At 36.6% G+C, this 14,288-nt stretch overlaps 1 protein-coding gene across 1 annotated transcript; it reads left to right on the plus strand.

The window, feature by feature from the left end:
* Positions 1–2,287: 2,287 nt before the first annotated feature.
* On the plus strand, positions 2,288–4,850 carry LOC113107027 (ubiquitin carboxyl-terminal hydrolase isozyme L1-like). Its single transcript, XM_026269153.1, has 9 exons — positions 2,288–2,439; positions 2,548–2,559; positions 2,950–3,078; positions 3,309–3,444; positions 3,680–3,765; positions 3,983–4,030; positions 4,125–4,194; positions 4,288–4,346; positions 4,479–4,850. The coding sequence occupies exons 1-9, from the start codon at positions 2,407–2,409 to the stop codon at positions 4,560–4,562; spliced, it is 657 nt and encodes a 218-aa protein (XP_026124938.1). The 5' UTR covers positions 2,288–2,406; the 3' UTR covers positions 4,563–4,850.
* Positions 4,851–14,288: the final 9,438 nt, after the last annotated feature.

Genomic DNA, 14,288 nt, shown 5'->3' on the forward strand with positions numbered 1-14,288 from the left:
AAACTTGAAAAAGGACACAAAAGCATCATAAAAGTACAAGAAAATTTGTTTATATGATCCATGCATGAATTCTTGTGAAAGACTAGAATTTATGTGATGCAACCGTTAAATGGATTTTTCATCTAAAAATGGAAACTTGCTGCAAATTTTCTTATCCTCAGACCATCTAATAGATGAGTTTTGTTTTCTTTAACAGATGTGGAGAAATGAAGCATCACATCACCAGTTCATCAATGGATGCTCTGCAGTGAATGGTGCCGTCAGAATGACATCCAAACAGCTGATAGAAACATCACAATAATCCACACCACTCCAGATCACCAATTAACATCTACTGAATCAAAAAGCATGTTTACAAATTAATCAATAAGACTTTTTTTAACTTCAAACTGTTGCTTCTGGCTTAAACATGAGTTTCTCTGTATCCATAATATTACTTTCTACAGAGAAAGTCTGAATCAGAAGAGAAATATGCAAAGATCAAGCACTGTAAAGCACAAGTTAAAACAATTTAAAGCAGTTCTAAACAAATGTGTCAGTTTATTTCGACAACAGGTGATGGACTTTATTACAGAGGAATGCCATTATGGATTATGGCCAGAAGTGATGGTTTAAAGTGAATTACTTCTTACTATTATACAGCTTTCCTCGTCAAAAAAAGATCATGAATGGACTGTAGCATGGATTATTTTGATGTTTTAGCAGATGTTTGGACTCTCATTCTGATGGCACCCAGTCACTGCAGAGGATGCATTGATAACAAATGAATACATTTAATACATTTTCTCCTAACTGTAATGGCCCAAACATTTTAAAAATAAAATGTAAACATTTTTGTGTGCCCCAGAATCATTCTAACCTTTCACCCAACTGTTGTGATTTTCAGTGAATATTGTGATTGAATAAATTACATGTACATTAACATTTATTCATTTAGCAGATGCTTTTATCCAAAGTGTCTTACGTTGAGGACAGTGGAAGCAATCAAAAACAACAAAAAGTGCAATGATATATAAGTGCTATAACAAGTCTCAGTTAGCTTAACACAGTACACATAGCATGGGCATTTAAATAATATAATAAAGAAAAAGAAAACAGATAGAATAAAAAAAGAATAGAAGCAAGCTAGTTATATATATATATATATATATATATATATATTATATATATATATACACACACAAAATTGCATAATAAATGAAAAAATAAAATACAAAAAGATTAGAAAGATTAGAATTAGAATATTGAGTGCTAAAGTTAGAGGGTCAAATAAAGATGGAAGAGATGGGTTTTAAGCCAATTCTTGAAGATGGCTAAGGATGCTGCTCGGATTGAGTTGGCGAGGTCATTCCACCAGGAGGGAACATTTAATTTAAAAGTCTTGTGGGATGGCACCAATCAAGCGACGTTCACTTGCAGAACGCAAGCTTCTAGAGGGCACATAAGTCTGAAGTAACGGATTTAGGTAAATGGGTGCAGAGCCAGTGGTAGTTTGTAGGCAAACATCAATGCCTTGAATTTGATGCGAGCAGCTATTGGAAGCCAGTGCAAATTGATAAACAGAGGTGTGACGTGTTTTCTTTTTGGCTCACAATCTTGCTGCCGCGTTCTGGATTAATTGTAAAGGTTGGATAGAACTGGCTGGAAGACCTGCCAAGAGGGCATTGCAATAGTCCAGCCTGGACAGAACAAGAGCTTGAACAAGGAGTTGTGCAGCATGTTCCGAAAGAAAGGGCCTGATCTTAAATGAATAAATGGTTTTAGAATGCTTGGAACTACTTTTAAGCATTTATGGTGTTTATTTTGTATTTTAGTAATCAATATGGTAAATCTCTATGCGTGTTTAAACTGCATTTAACAGACACAGAATCTATTTAAAAGACCAAAATGTGCAAGTCATCAGTTATTTCATCAGAACTCAGCTCAAAGTAAAGTGTTATGTAAGTTGGGTAAAGTTGAATTTAGTCCTTCAGTTCTGATGTATTCAGCTTCGAGTCAATTCATATTGACACATACTAAACTGTAAAATGTCCCAGTTTTTTTTTTTTATTCAAATGATTCATCAGAGCTGGAGAACAGTAGTAGCTTCCAGAATCGGCCGACGGTGGACCGATCTATTGCTGGAGAATCTCAACCACCACCTAGTCATTTTTTGGCATTCTCTCATTTCCGTGTTGTGTTGACTTTTTGCGATACTCTAAATATACAGAAAGGTTTCTCTAGCAGGGTGAATAAGTGTGCCAGGAGTGCATAAATAGCTCGTTCATGTGAGCGGACACCCCTGTAGTCTGTGCAAATGGAATATGACCGGTCGCATATGATCCTCGTGCGCCTTCAGTCTGGTTTGTGTTTCTCGGGCGGCGCCTTTCAGATCTCAAGAAGTGACACTCACGAGCCTCTGCAATCATGGAGTGGAAACCGATGGAAATAAACCCTGAGGTTGAACGCTTCTTCATGATTTAGGCTCGCTAGCTGGTTAATCGTGCATGCTTTCGCTTTCTCATGATTGATCATGACCGACATATTTGTGCGTTGTATTGCTTTCAGATGCTGAATAAGGTACGTTCGCTGAGTCATAAGATGAGGTTATGATGAGACAGTCTGCTGGACAGGTCTGTGGCGTCTGGGGCTGAACTCCTACGGACCCGAAATTGAGATGAAAGGGCGTGGGCTCACACGCATTATCACCTGCTATGGCACAATAACAAAGACACGCAGCATTTTTTATACGCATGCTTAAAACAATAACTTAAGCATGCATATAATAAATGATTTTGCATAATATCACAAGTTGCAGATATAGGCTACTAGTCGTTTATAATGCATGGTCATTTTCTAACTTTGAATGTATCAGACACTGATTTAGTTTGATTTGAATAGATATAACGGGTAAAGAATAATGTGATTTTGTATTAGTTAGGCCTATGATTTTTTTTTGTCTTCGTGTAGGTGTTGAGTAAGTTGGGTGTGGGCTCGAGTTGGCGTTTTGTGGATGTTTTGGGTCTGGAGGATGAGTCTCTGTCAGGGGTGCCCTCACCCTGCTGTGCCATGATGCTGCTCTTCCCTTTAACGCAACAGGTACGTACGAACGCGCGCGCGCACGCACAACGCATTACCCGTGAACGCGGGTGTGGTCATCACGTGAGGAATCGCTATGTGAAAAACAAAGTTGCGTAGTATCATTATAGCTGAGAAGGTCAATTTTTAGCTTTTTGGTGGCATTTCAAATCAGAGTATCTTTACTCGCACAGAATGAACTGTATTAGTTATTTAACTTTAACACCGACATCTTTCTGCTTTGTTTTTAGCATGAGGAGTTTCGTTCCAAACAGTCTGTTGATGCCTGTAAAGATGTGTATTTTCTGAAACAAACTGTGGTCAACTCTTGTGGAACTGTGGGTTTGGTGCATGCTGTGGCCAACAACCAGGACAGTGTTGATTTCGGTCAGTGGAGTCGTGCCATGAACTTCTGCTCATAAACATGTTTTCTGAGGGTGTATTGAGCTACCTTGTTGATCTGAAAAAAATAATGTTGTTTTCTGTTGTTTATTTTCATAGCATTTTAAACCACACTGCAGCAAGTTACATTTGCATATAAAATACCAAGTTACAGATTTACACATTACTGTAAGTTTGGTTAGAGAGGCGGATTCGTGATTCAGCACCCTCTTGTCTTTAGACAGTGACTCTGTGCTGAAGAAGCTTCTAGAAGACACCTCTAAGATGTCTGCTGCAGAAAGAGCCAAAGCATTTGAACAAAATAAGGTATTCTAAGTGTCCATTCAATGCTGAGCAACACAAAACATGTGGTTTCCACAATCTTTTCCAAAAACAAATCTTAACTTCAAAAATGTCAAAGTAAGGCTTATTTTAATATTTGTGCAGTATTCATGACCTCCAGTAGGTGGTACTATTGTACAATAAAAATTTCTTAAGTAAATGAAAATGTACTTTTATCATGTTTTATTTCTGTTTTATTCAGGCCATCCAGGAGTTTCATGATGCGGTTGCTGATGAAGGACTGTGTCAAGTAAGACAAGAATGATTTACACAAACACTAGGAGAAATGAGTTTAAGTTAAATGTTTGTTTCTTTCCCCTCCTCCATCTCTCTTATTCTAACAGCCAGAGCCAGACAAAGTTAACTTCCATTTCATTACCTTTGTCAATGTGAACGGTCAGCTTTATGAGCTGGGTAAGTGGATGACCTGTATTGCAGCTTCTGTTTCTCTGCTGACGACTTGCATTTAAATGACGATGAGCTATAAAGTGTGTTTTGTTGCCTCAGATGGGAGAATGGATGGACCTGTGAATCATGGACCTACAAAGCAAGGAAGCTTCGTCATGGTAAGCACAAGTTTTTCCTAGGCATGTGTGTGTTTGTAGTGTGTATTCTACGGTTAAAATGGTAGGTTCAGAGCATCTTAAAACAATGAGTCATCTTCCCGTGACTAAATGACTGACTTCATCTCTCTGTAGGATGCTGCAAGGGTGTGCCGTGAGTTTACGGAGCGGGAGAAAGGGGAGGTGCGTTTCTCTGCCGTTGCTCTCTGCAAAGTCTGAGGAGCCAGACCACTTCGCTTGAACCATGAGCAGTTCCTGAAAACCCTTCAAGCACTTACTACACAGAGCACAGAATCCAATCCTGTATTACGCTACACAAACTGCCTGCCTGTCTGACTGTGAATTACTGTTTCTTAGTTCTCTTTTTGTCTCCCCTATCAATCTGCAACTACTAAGCTCTTTGTAAACCTCAATTAGCTTTTGTTGATTTTTACCTCATTTCCTTCAAGTGTGAATATTTTGGGCACTTTTTGATGGGGGCAACATTTAGCAGAAATTATTTGAACTTGATAAGCTTGGGGCCTATGTTCAAAATAAAGACTGAGAAGGGTAATTTGCTTCTGTGTGTATTGTTGTGTGTGACATACCAAGTATTTGAGTAAATAATTACTGTACTTGAGTATCTTTTTAAATACTCTTTAAGTATTCCTGAGTATCGATGGTATTAGCAACTCACTCCAATACATTTGTAATAATGAGTCTTGCCATTTCTGCATGGCACTTAGCTTTTTCTGCAGCAGTTTTTTTTCTGCTACAAAAGAAGTGATATCGCCTTCTAAAGGACACTTAAAGAACTATATCTTGTGCATTTTGCCCTTACTCATCCGAACTTCTCAACAAGGCTACTTTACACGAATACTATTTCTTTAGCAAGTAGTTATGGATCACGGATGTATTATATATGAGATGAGGACTGCAGCTGGCAATGAGGCCTAAACCAGTGCATCCAGTGCAAGAAGGCTTTGAATTAAATAGTATTTATCTGTGAAGTGAGGAGTTAAATTTTGGTTTTGGAAAATAAACGTGATTGCTCTCCTCACATATTCCTTGTTTTACACTGGCATGTCTCTTTGACTAGATGCTTCTTTGAGCCTATGTTTAGTATAAGTAAAATGCTTAAGTACTGTTAAAATCAGATAATCTAAAATATACCAGTGCCTTTATTTTGTCTCAAAATGCACACCAGTAATGTTTTTTCTAAAGGATGTCTATAAAAATTACTACTGAGAACTCGGGTCTAATTCTGGCTTAGTCTAAGCCCTATCTGTGAAACCAGGCCTAAAACTTTTATTCAGGTTGTTTTGAAATTGGTGACTTATAACTTGTAATGGAGTGACTTACTCAACAAGTCAAATCAGCAGCGAAAGATATTGTTAAATTACCTAATTTAACCTCTTATTAACCTTTTATTTTTACAATTTTTACAACAATTTGTTAAACTTTGAACAAAAATTACATTTTTTCGTTCTGTCTCCCATATTCTGTTTTACTTTCCACCAAATTCATGAAAATGCATACAAAAGTATGTATTCACAATAATTTATTAACATTTTTACAATAACACGAGCCTAAATGTTTTATAAAAAAAGAAAAAAAAGAACTGTTGTCTGTAATTTTTTTTCTGGATCTACGATTGAAGGATACTGAAGGAATTAAACGTTAACAATTTAAGTAATATTTTAAAATTAAACAGTTAAACATGTTTGTGAATATAAAATTAAAAATAAATAAAAAATAAATCCAAAGTGTTGATTTGGGGCCTTCTAGTGTCATGTTAAAACTCATTCAGTGAGACATGATGGAATGTCATACTTTGTAATCTGTAAGGATGGTATTATTTTAACCCAAGGGTATGCCATATTAATCTGATAATATGAGTGCTTCTTGTGCACCTAGTGTGAAATTATCATTTCTACAGAGACAGTGCTGTTTCAGCGTAAATTGCACAGTATGACTTAAATTAGGAAGCCAGAGTAATCCACATCCATTCACTAGTTTAAGTTTTCACTTCAGGTCTGCATGAACTGTAATGCATCCGTTTAAGTGTTATTAGCATGCAGTTTGTGTTGTATTCTGTGCTAATTAAAGCTCTCAAAGTGCCTGTTTATTTTGAGGCCTTGAAAACTGCCATTTACGCTTCTGTTGATGGATTTCTTCCACTTTCAACAGTGTATCACCCTCCTGCCTGCTCCCAGAACACAGTATCAGCTTCACTGCATGAGTCCTGACAGGAACATACTTCAGGGTGTCTGGGAAAGATGGCCAACAAAGTCATATCAAGAAGCTGGGATATCTCTTGAGCTGGTGTGCAGGAACCTCTCTATTTGCTGTACGCAATGTCACTGGAGCCGGTCATTCAGGTACAGCCTACTGGTTCTTTTAACATGAAGTATTTTTCTCAAAATTATTGAGAATTTAGTTTTTTTTTTTTTTTACACAATGCAACAAATTTGTTTGAACTTACTTTTTTTTTTTACAGTTCTTATAGTAATTATGCAGTGATAATTATTGTGCTATTTATTGTCACATAATGTATTGGTAAATATTTAGGTCAGATACATTCTAGAACTATTATATATAATTAGGAAACATAGTACAGATCAGTCTTTGTATTACTTTTGCATGCCTTTTTTCCTTTTTAAAGATATTTTGCTTTTGTTAGGAAGGGAATATTCTAGTATTTTCTATTCTAGGAATATTCTGGAATATTTTGGTGCTTTCTGGAACATTCCAGAACGTTGAGGGACAAAAAAAATCATCAAGTTTTGGATGACTGACTTTTGCTGACTGTGTATGTTAGACTGTTGTTATTAGCTCAGTGTTATGTATGTAGCATATCAGTAATACCAGACTGGTTTCTATAAGTCATACCAAAAGTTTCAGAGTAACAGCATATAAAAAAATAATAATTAACGTCTAATATTAATGTAGGAATAGCCACTAGATGGCGTCATTGAAACATGAATGATTCCTCAGTGCCATTTCATTACTTCACTGATTCTCAATTCCAGTCCTGGGCACCACATTTTTGTTTTTGGTAGAAAAACTTCATCTGTGTCTTCGTAAGTGTGAGATACACAGCTGTTTAACAGTATGCTTATGGTTATATTAAAGGGGTCATGAACTGCCTTTATTATTTTATACTCTTCACTGATGTCCACTTTATAATTGTATCATTTTTGCACAAAAAATATCATCATTTAGAAGAAATAGGCTATTTTCTGTCCTGTTTTGACCCCCTCATCTGAATGCTCTGTTTGAACAGACTCGGAAGTAAATGCCCACTGCTGTGATTGACTAACAGTTGTGTTTCTTTAAAAGCCTACATCCTTCACAGATGATTCAGGTTAAAAACTCATATCAAGTGATCTGTAATAAGACAAAGACTCTAAGATAATAGAAGAGTCCACATAATAGAAACAGTCACTCACACTTGTGTGGTGTGACATCACTGTCAGATTCAGTATATTCTTTTAGTTTCAATCAACCGTGTGTTGAATTGTGCGTTGTTTGTTAACAAGTTCTTACTGGTTTTTCATTAAAAATAAAGTTCATCCACTCTTTCCTAATGTTGGGATCGGAAGGAAGGTGAAGCAAAGATTGTTTTTACACAGCATGGCACTCTAAAGCTTGTCTTGGGCGCATCTTTATCGTTTGACTCTTTAGTTATTTATACTACATGCATGAATCGGTGGGCGGGGCTAAACAGGCAGTGATGAAGAAGCATGGTTGATCTTCATCATTCTGGAGTTTGTCGTTTTGGCAGATTGTCTTCGATATAAGCTGTTTTTAGACTAACGAGAGAGTTTCCGAACTGAAATAAAAGTTACAGGATGTTTGTATAGTAGAATGACCTCTGATATATCAAAAGATCATGGTATTTTCTGAGTTCATGACCCCTTAAGTGTACAGTTCAGCACACGAGCTTTTGTATAAATTCTAATCACATTTTGGTTGTTTGTAATCTAAAACTCCCCCTTGTTTTTATGTTATATTGTATAATGTATATTGGAAGCTCTCAGATGTTTCTTGTGCACTTTTCTGGTGCATGGTTCTGAAGAATCTTGCTTGATTGAACAAGTCTTCCCCCTCTCTCTGTATCTTTCTCTGTTTGTCATTCGTTTCTCTTTGCCCTTGAGGCTGACGCCATGAGGAGGCAGCAGCGGGTACTGGGTGAGAAAAGGCTGTGTCTGTGTGTGTGTGTGTGTGTGTGTGTGTGTGTTAATGTATATAGGTAAATGACCAGTTTGGATAGTGTGGAAACAAGGATGACTTGGTTTGTTCGACTGAGCCTTTGAGATTACAGAAAGCTCCTTGATTAAGAATCCGGATGATGCATCATGTCTGTACTTGTTATGCAATCTGCCCCCAAAATCAGACAGCCATGAAACAGACACGGGGACAGACTGTGCAGTGACATCAGCGAGACACTGGAAAATAAATATGGGCTCCCGGGAGCTTTTGGGTCATGACATGAAGCTCATTTGTTCTCCTGTCTATTAAACATTAAAAATGCTTTTGATACAAATGATGGATTGAAAACACCTCTTCTAAGATAAGCATATATACATTTCTGTATTGGTGTTTATTTTATTTTTTTCAACCGATACAGTTGTCTTAAAATCAGAATGAAGAAAATAGGCTCAAAGGAATACAATTCTTGAAAAAGTTATAATATTTTATTATTGTTATTCCTTCCAAAAAAAGGTAAAAAAGTCTCATATGACATTTTAATGACAAGGTTGAAAAACATTATGTGGTACGACTCACCAAAATGACATTTAATAATTAATCATTCCAAGTTTTGTACAAATTTAATGTTTGTATACTTTTATAAATTGTACTTTTAATCATGGTTACAATACATTTTTAATCATTCAGTTTTCTTTTCTTTGCTTTTAACCTTTTCAAAACCGTATGAAACCAAAATAAAAGCAAAGATATAACACTTCTAAAAATTGTTTAAAACTTTGTTGCTCTTGTTGTTGTAGGAAAATTTTATTTAATATGGTAAAACACGAGTTTAGAAAGGAGAATAAGAATGAGAATACAAATGGATAAACACCTAGTGCTATTCCAATCAGTCGTGAAAAACAAATGCTTTAAATCTAAATCTTTGAAAAATAGCTAATCTATCCCCGTGATTTCTAATTTAATGTGTTCTGGTTCACGTTTATGGCACCAAATACAGATTCTGCATCCCAGTGTCCAGGAGGATGTAAGATGTACTTCATAATTTGGTGGCCGTTGCAGGTTTGAGCTGAGATGAACACAGACATGTCTCTTCAGGCAGATTCTTCCTCTGAGATTGTTCACCGTCCAGAAACACAAGGGCCGGTCAGTGCTTTAAATGAGTAGGTTTGAGTTCGCTGACTCCAGAGGATGAGAGAGAGATGCTAATTAAATCTAACTCCACCTATGAGCTTCACACTGACCTCATGTGTCAGTCAAAGAGACGTATGGAAGCTGATTCAACATATTTAATTATCTAACGCTGCACTAGTCTGTGATGACTGTATGCCCCATTCCAGATGAATCCCATTGGATGATGCTACAGTTTACATTTTGGAAGCTGTTCTGAAGCCACATCATGCCGTTAAGAAACAGGCTTTAAAATTCTGTTATACATTATACATTCTGTTACATTCTGATTAAAGAAACACACTTGTGAGCTCAGCAACGTAAAAAAGCCTTGTACACGGAAGACAACAGAGGTGGATGATCGCAGGAACCTCTCTATAAGAACCCATTTGCAACATCCATTCATATGCATTATATGCCATATGTCAAGAATAGAAAGAATATATTAGACTTAGTCAAAACATCTAAAAGAACCAGACCAGTTCTGAAAAGCATTGTTTGGACGGATGAAACTCAAATCAATCACACTGATGGGAAGAAAGAAGCATGGAGAAGGCTTGGAACAGTTTATGAAACAAACCACGCAAAATCATCTATAAAATGACCCAAAACATACTGCAAAGGATTTTTTGAAGTTAAATAAGTGGAATATTCTGCCTCAATCACCTGATCTCAGCATTATCAAGCATGCATTTCACTCGCTGAAGACAAAACTAATCAGAAGTAAAATAAGTGCAGAATATTCAGCAGTAATATAAGAACTAAAGCAATTATACATCACCTCTACTGAGAAAGAGAGAGGAAAAAACACCTTACATGTTCTTCAAGCTCTTCAGCTCATCATTATTATATCAATAATATATAAGTGAAAAAAGTGTTTAATTGAATCAAAGATGTTTGCTTAAGTTGAAACTTTATTAGAGTGTTTGAAATTAAGATCAAATGAGCTTATTAATTGATATTCTTAGCTTAATGCAGTACCCTAACAGGTTCTGAATCAAAAGATTTGTGTGTATGAGAATGCCCCAATAAAAATCAGATAATAATTCTAACAAGGTTTGTTCAAGGGGACTAAATCTCTTCTTAATTGGCTCTGTGAGTGAATGTTCAGACTCATTAGACTGGGTAAACAGTCTAAACACTCTGGAGTGTGTTCGTGAACATAGTTTTTCTGTTCCTTAAAGGGGGGGTGAAATGCTATTTTCATGCATACTGAGTTTTTTACACTGTTAAAGAGTTGGATTCCCATGCTAAACATGGAAAAAGTTTCAAAAATTAAGTTGTATGTTTGAAGGAGTATTTCTGTTCCAAAAATACCTCTTCCGGTTTGTCACAAGTTTCGGAAAGTTTTTTTCGAGTATGGCTCTGTGTGACGTTAGATGGAGAGGAATTTCCTTATATGGGTCCTGAGGCACGTCTGCCGGAAGAGCGCGCTCCCGTATAGCAGAGCACTGAGAGCGCAACAGACTTCACTGATCAGAGCGAGAGCGTCGCGAAATGTCACAAAAGAAGTGTGTTTTTGGTTGCCAGGGCAAGACAACCTTGCACAGATTACCAAAGAGAAACAGCATTAAGGGAGCAGTGGATGGAGTTTATTTTTACAGAGCATCAACGGAGTTGTGCAAGTGTTTGTGTTTGTTCCCTGCATTTCGAAGATGCTTGTTTTACAAACAAGGCCCAGTTTGACGTCGGATTTGCACATCATTTATTTCTTAAGGATGATGCAGTCCCAACGAAAAAGGGTCACGATCGTGTGTTGGAACCGCAGGCGAGGAGTAAAACTGCTTCAAATATCTCTGTGTGTAAGCACATCAAGTAAACAACATGCGATGTTGTCATCAAACTGCACTTTCCACATGTACAGCTTAAAAAAAAAAAAAAAGACGACAAAGTGGAACTTAGTCATTTTCCAAAACCGCTTAGCAAATATATACAGTTTCAGGACATACCACATAGAGACGTCCTGCTGATGCTGCTCTTTTTAAATTTAAGCCTCTGGATCTGATTCTGGATCATAAATAAACGGCTGAATCTGACTGTTAGCCATGGTTTGTTTTGGATGATGGTTTTTTCCCCACGGTAATGTCACAGCTTCCAAACGCTCTCAACGCAAAAGCCTACTGGCGCTCGTGATTCTTTAGCTCCGCCCACACGTCACGCCTCCAGGCGCTCGTGTTTTTCTGGGAAAAATCGGTACAGACTATCTTTCTCTTATGAATATAATAAAACTAAAGACTTTTTGGAGTTATAAAGGATGCAGAACTACTCTATAGGTACTCAAGATTAACAGGAGATTGAGTGAAAATGAGCATTTCACCCCCCCCCCCTTTAAATTGTTACTATACATAATCAGATAATATTTATACTTGCATTTCTAAACAAGCATTTTAACTAGGTTTTAATATGAACAAAACATTTTTGAGTCAGGTAGGGATTTAATTTTGCTTTTATTGATACACCATATGGAGTATATTTTATTGATGCATAATACTGGCAATATTTGAGATAGAGTATTTCCCTCAGAGGTCTATGTAATGGAGAAAACGTATGGTAGATGCAGTGAAATTTACATGTGACAACTGGATGCACATTTATGAAGCTAGTTGTAAATCAATAGAAATACTGTTGTTTTTTATTTATTATTATTATTTTACAATTGGAACATTTGTATGGTTGTAGTTTCTGTTTACCACAATAGAATTTTACCCAACTATGGTGACTTCCATTTCTGAGAACCCCTCAAAATAAGGAAAAGGTCCTTATTAGAGTGTTTATTTTTTTATGTTCCCCATCACTTCATTTCCCATCATTTTCATGAATCTGTCATGATTCAAAGTAGGGTTTGTATGGAGTTTTTTTTTTTTTTTTTTAAAGCTAATTGTGACTTTTCCTTGCATTTCTGAGAATTGACAGAAATGTGAGATATAAACTTGTAATCCTGAGAAAAAGTCAGAATTGCAAGATGTCAGTTTGCAATTGCAAAAACAAATACAAATCCTGAGATACAAAGTTGCAGCTGTTTTTACAGTTTTAAATTTTATGACAAAAAAAAAGAATAAAAAAAAAAGAAGTCATAATTCTGAGTTTGTATCTCGCAAATCTGAGCATAAATCTTGCCATTCTCCCCCCCCCCTCATAATTTTACATTCATATTTTACAATTCTGAGATTATATCTTACATTTCTTTTCATATAACTCACAGTATACAAAATATGCAGAATTTTGGGAGAAAAAGTTGCAGTTACCTCCTATGTGCTTCCATATGTTTGCAAAACAAATTACCACTTGAACTTAATATTTCTGTCTTTTTTAAGTAGTTGCTTTCTTGCTTCAGCCTCTAAACCCATCTTTTCCACAGTGTTTCATCTCCTTCGGTCTAAAATTGTGCATGGTTTTGTGTAACTTCTGTTTCTCTGTCTCCCACAGTGCTCACTGTTGCTAGACTAATCACATTATGCACAGAGTGCCATGTGCACAGATGCTGCAGACTCTCAGAGCATGTGGCAGTGCAGCTGAGCTTGACATTTGACTCAACTCAACTCCACAGTTCTGCATTTACATTTGCCACACTCCATCCGTCCCCATTGGGCAAGAGGAGACAACAAATTAGCACAGATTCCCAGCAGAGAGCCAATGAGGCGAGAAGAGTGCAGCGTTATTGTGAAATGACACTGGGGCAACAGGGGCATATGTATGTGTGATCTTTGTTTCTGTTGTTCTGTTCTTAATGAGGAGGTAAAGATGGAACACATGGTTTAGCTTAATGATGAAATAAACCAATGAATTTGCAGTGACTGGGCAAGGGACAAAAAAATAAATAAAAATAATTTGTAAAAATAGCAGACCTGGTATTTTGTGGAAGAGGGACGGGAAATGTGTAATAACATTTAATGGTGTGCTTTGGATTCGATTAGAATGCCTTTGATCAGCTCTCTGGTAATCCCTTAGCCACTGGATTCTGTGAAGGAGCTCAATAATCTACAGCTCAGCTGGTTTAATGCTAGAAGACTGTAGTTACAGACTAGCATAAGACACAGTGCATCTTGCTAAAAGTAAAAATGTGTATAATGTATTATGCACTTCATGCATCTGGGTCAATTTTTTTTTTCCACATACAGGTTTTTGAGCCAATCACCTGAGTCATGACTTAGATGCAATTCATTGCACTAGCTCCACAGTGAAATTATATCATGGCAACACAGAAAGTGTCCAGCACTTTGACACAGACATGGAGAAATATAGCTTTTCATAAGTTTTTCCAAACATGCATGGCTCTCTTTCTTCTGAGGAACACAGAGTGAACTCTGTCTTTAAGTGGAGCTGTTTTCCCAGTCGAATTTTAAGTCAAGCAGATTTTGAATGCAACTTAATTAATTTAATTTTATGCATTTAGCAGACGCGACTTACAGTGCATTCAAGCTATCAATTTTTACCTATCATGTGTTCCCGGGGAATCGTACCCCTAACCTTGCGCTTGATAAGGCACTGCTCTACCAATTGAGCTACAGGAACACTGTAATAAAATAATTTTAAGTAAAAAATTAAGTGTTCCCCAAAGATGAATTTAGCTGTTTTAAAGCCAAA

This window comes from Carassius auratus, chromosome 1, assembly GCF_003368295.1.
Source record: "Carassius auratus strain Wakin chromosome 1, ASM336829v1, whole genome shotgun sequence".
Classification (NCBI taxonomy): Eukaryota; Metazoa; Chordata; class Actinopteri; order Cypriniformes; family Cyprinidae; genus Carassius; species Carassius auratus.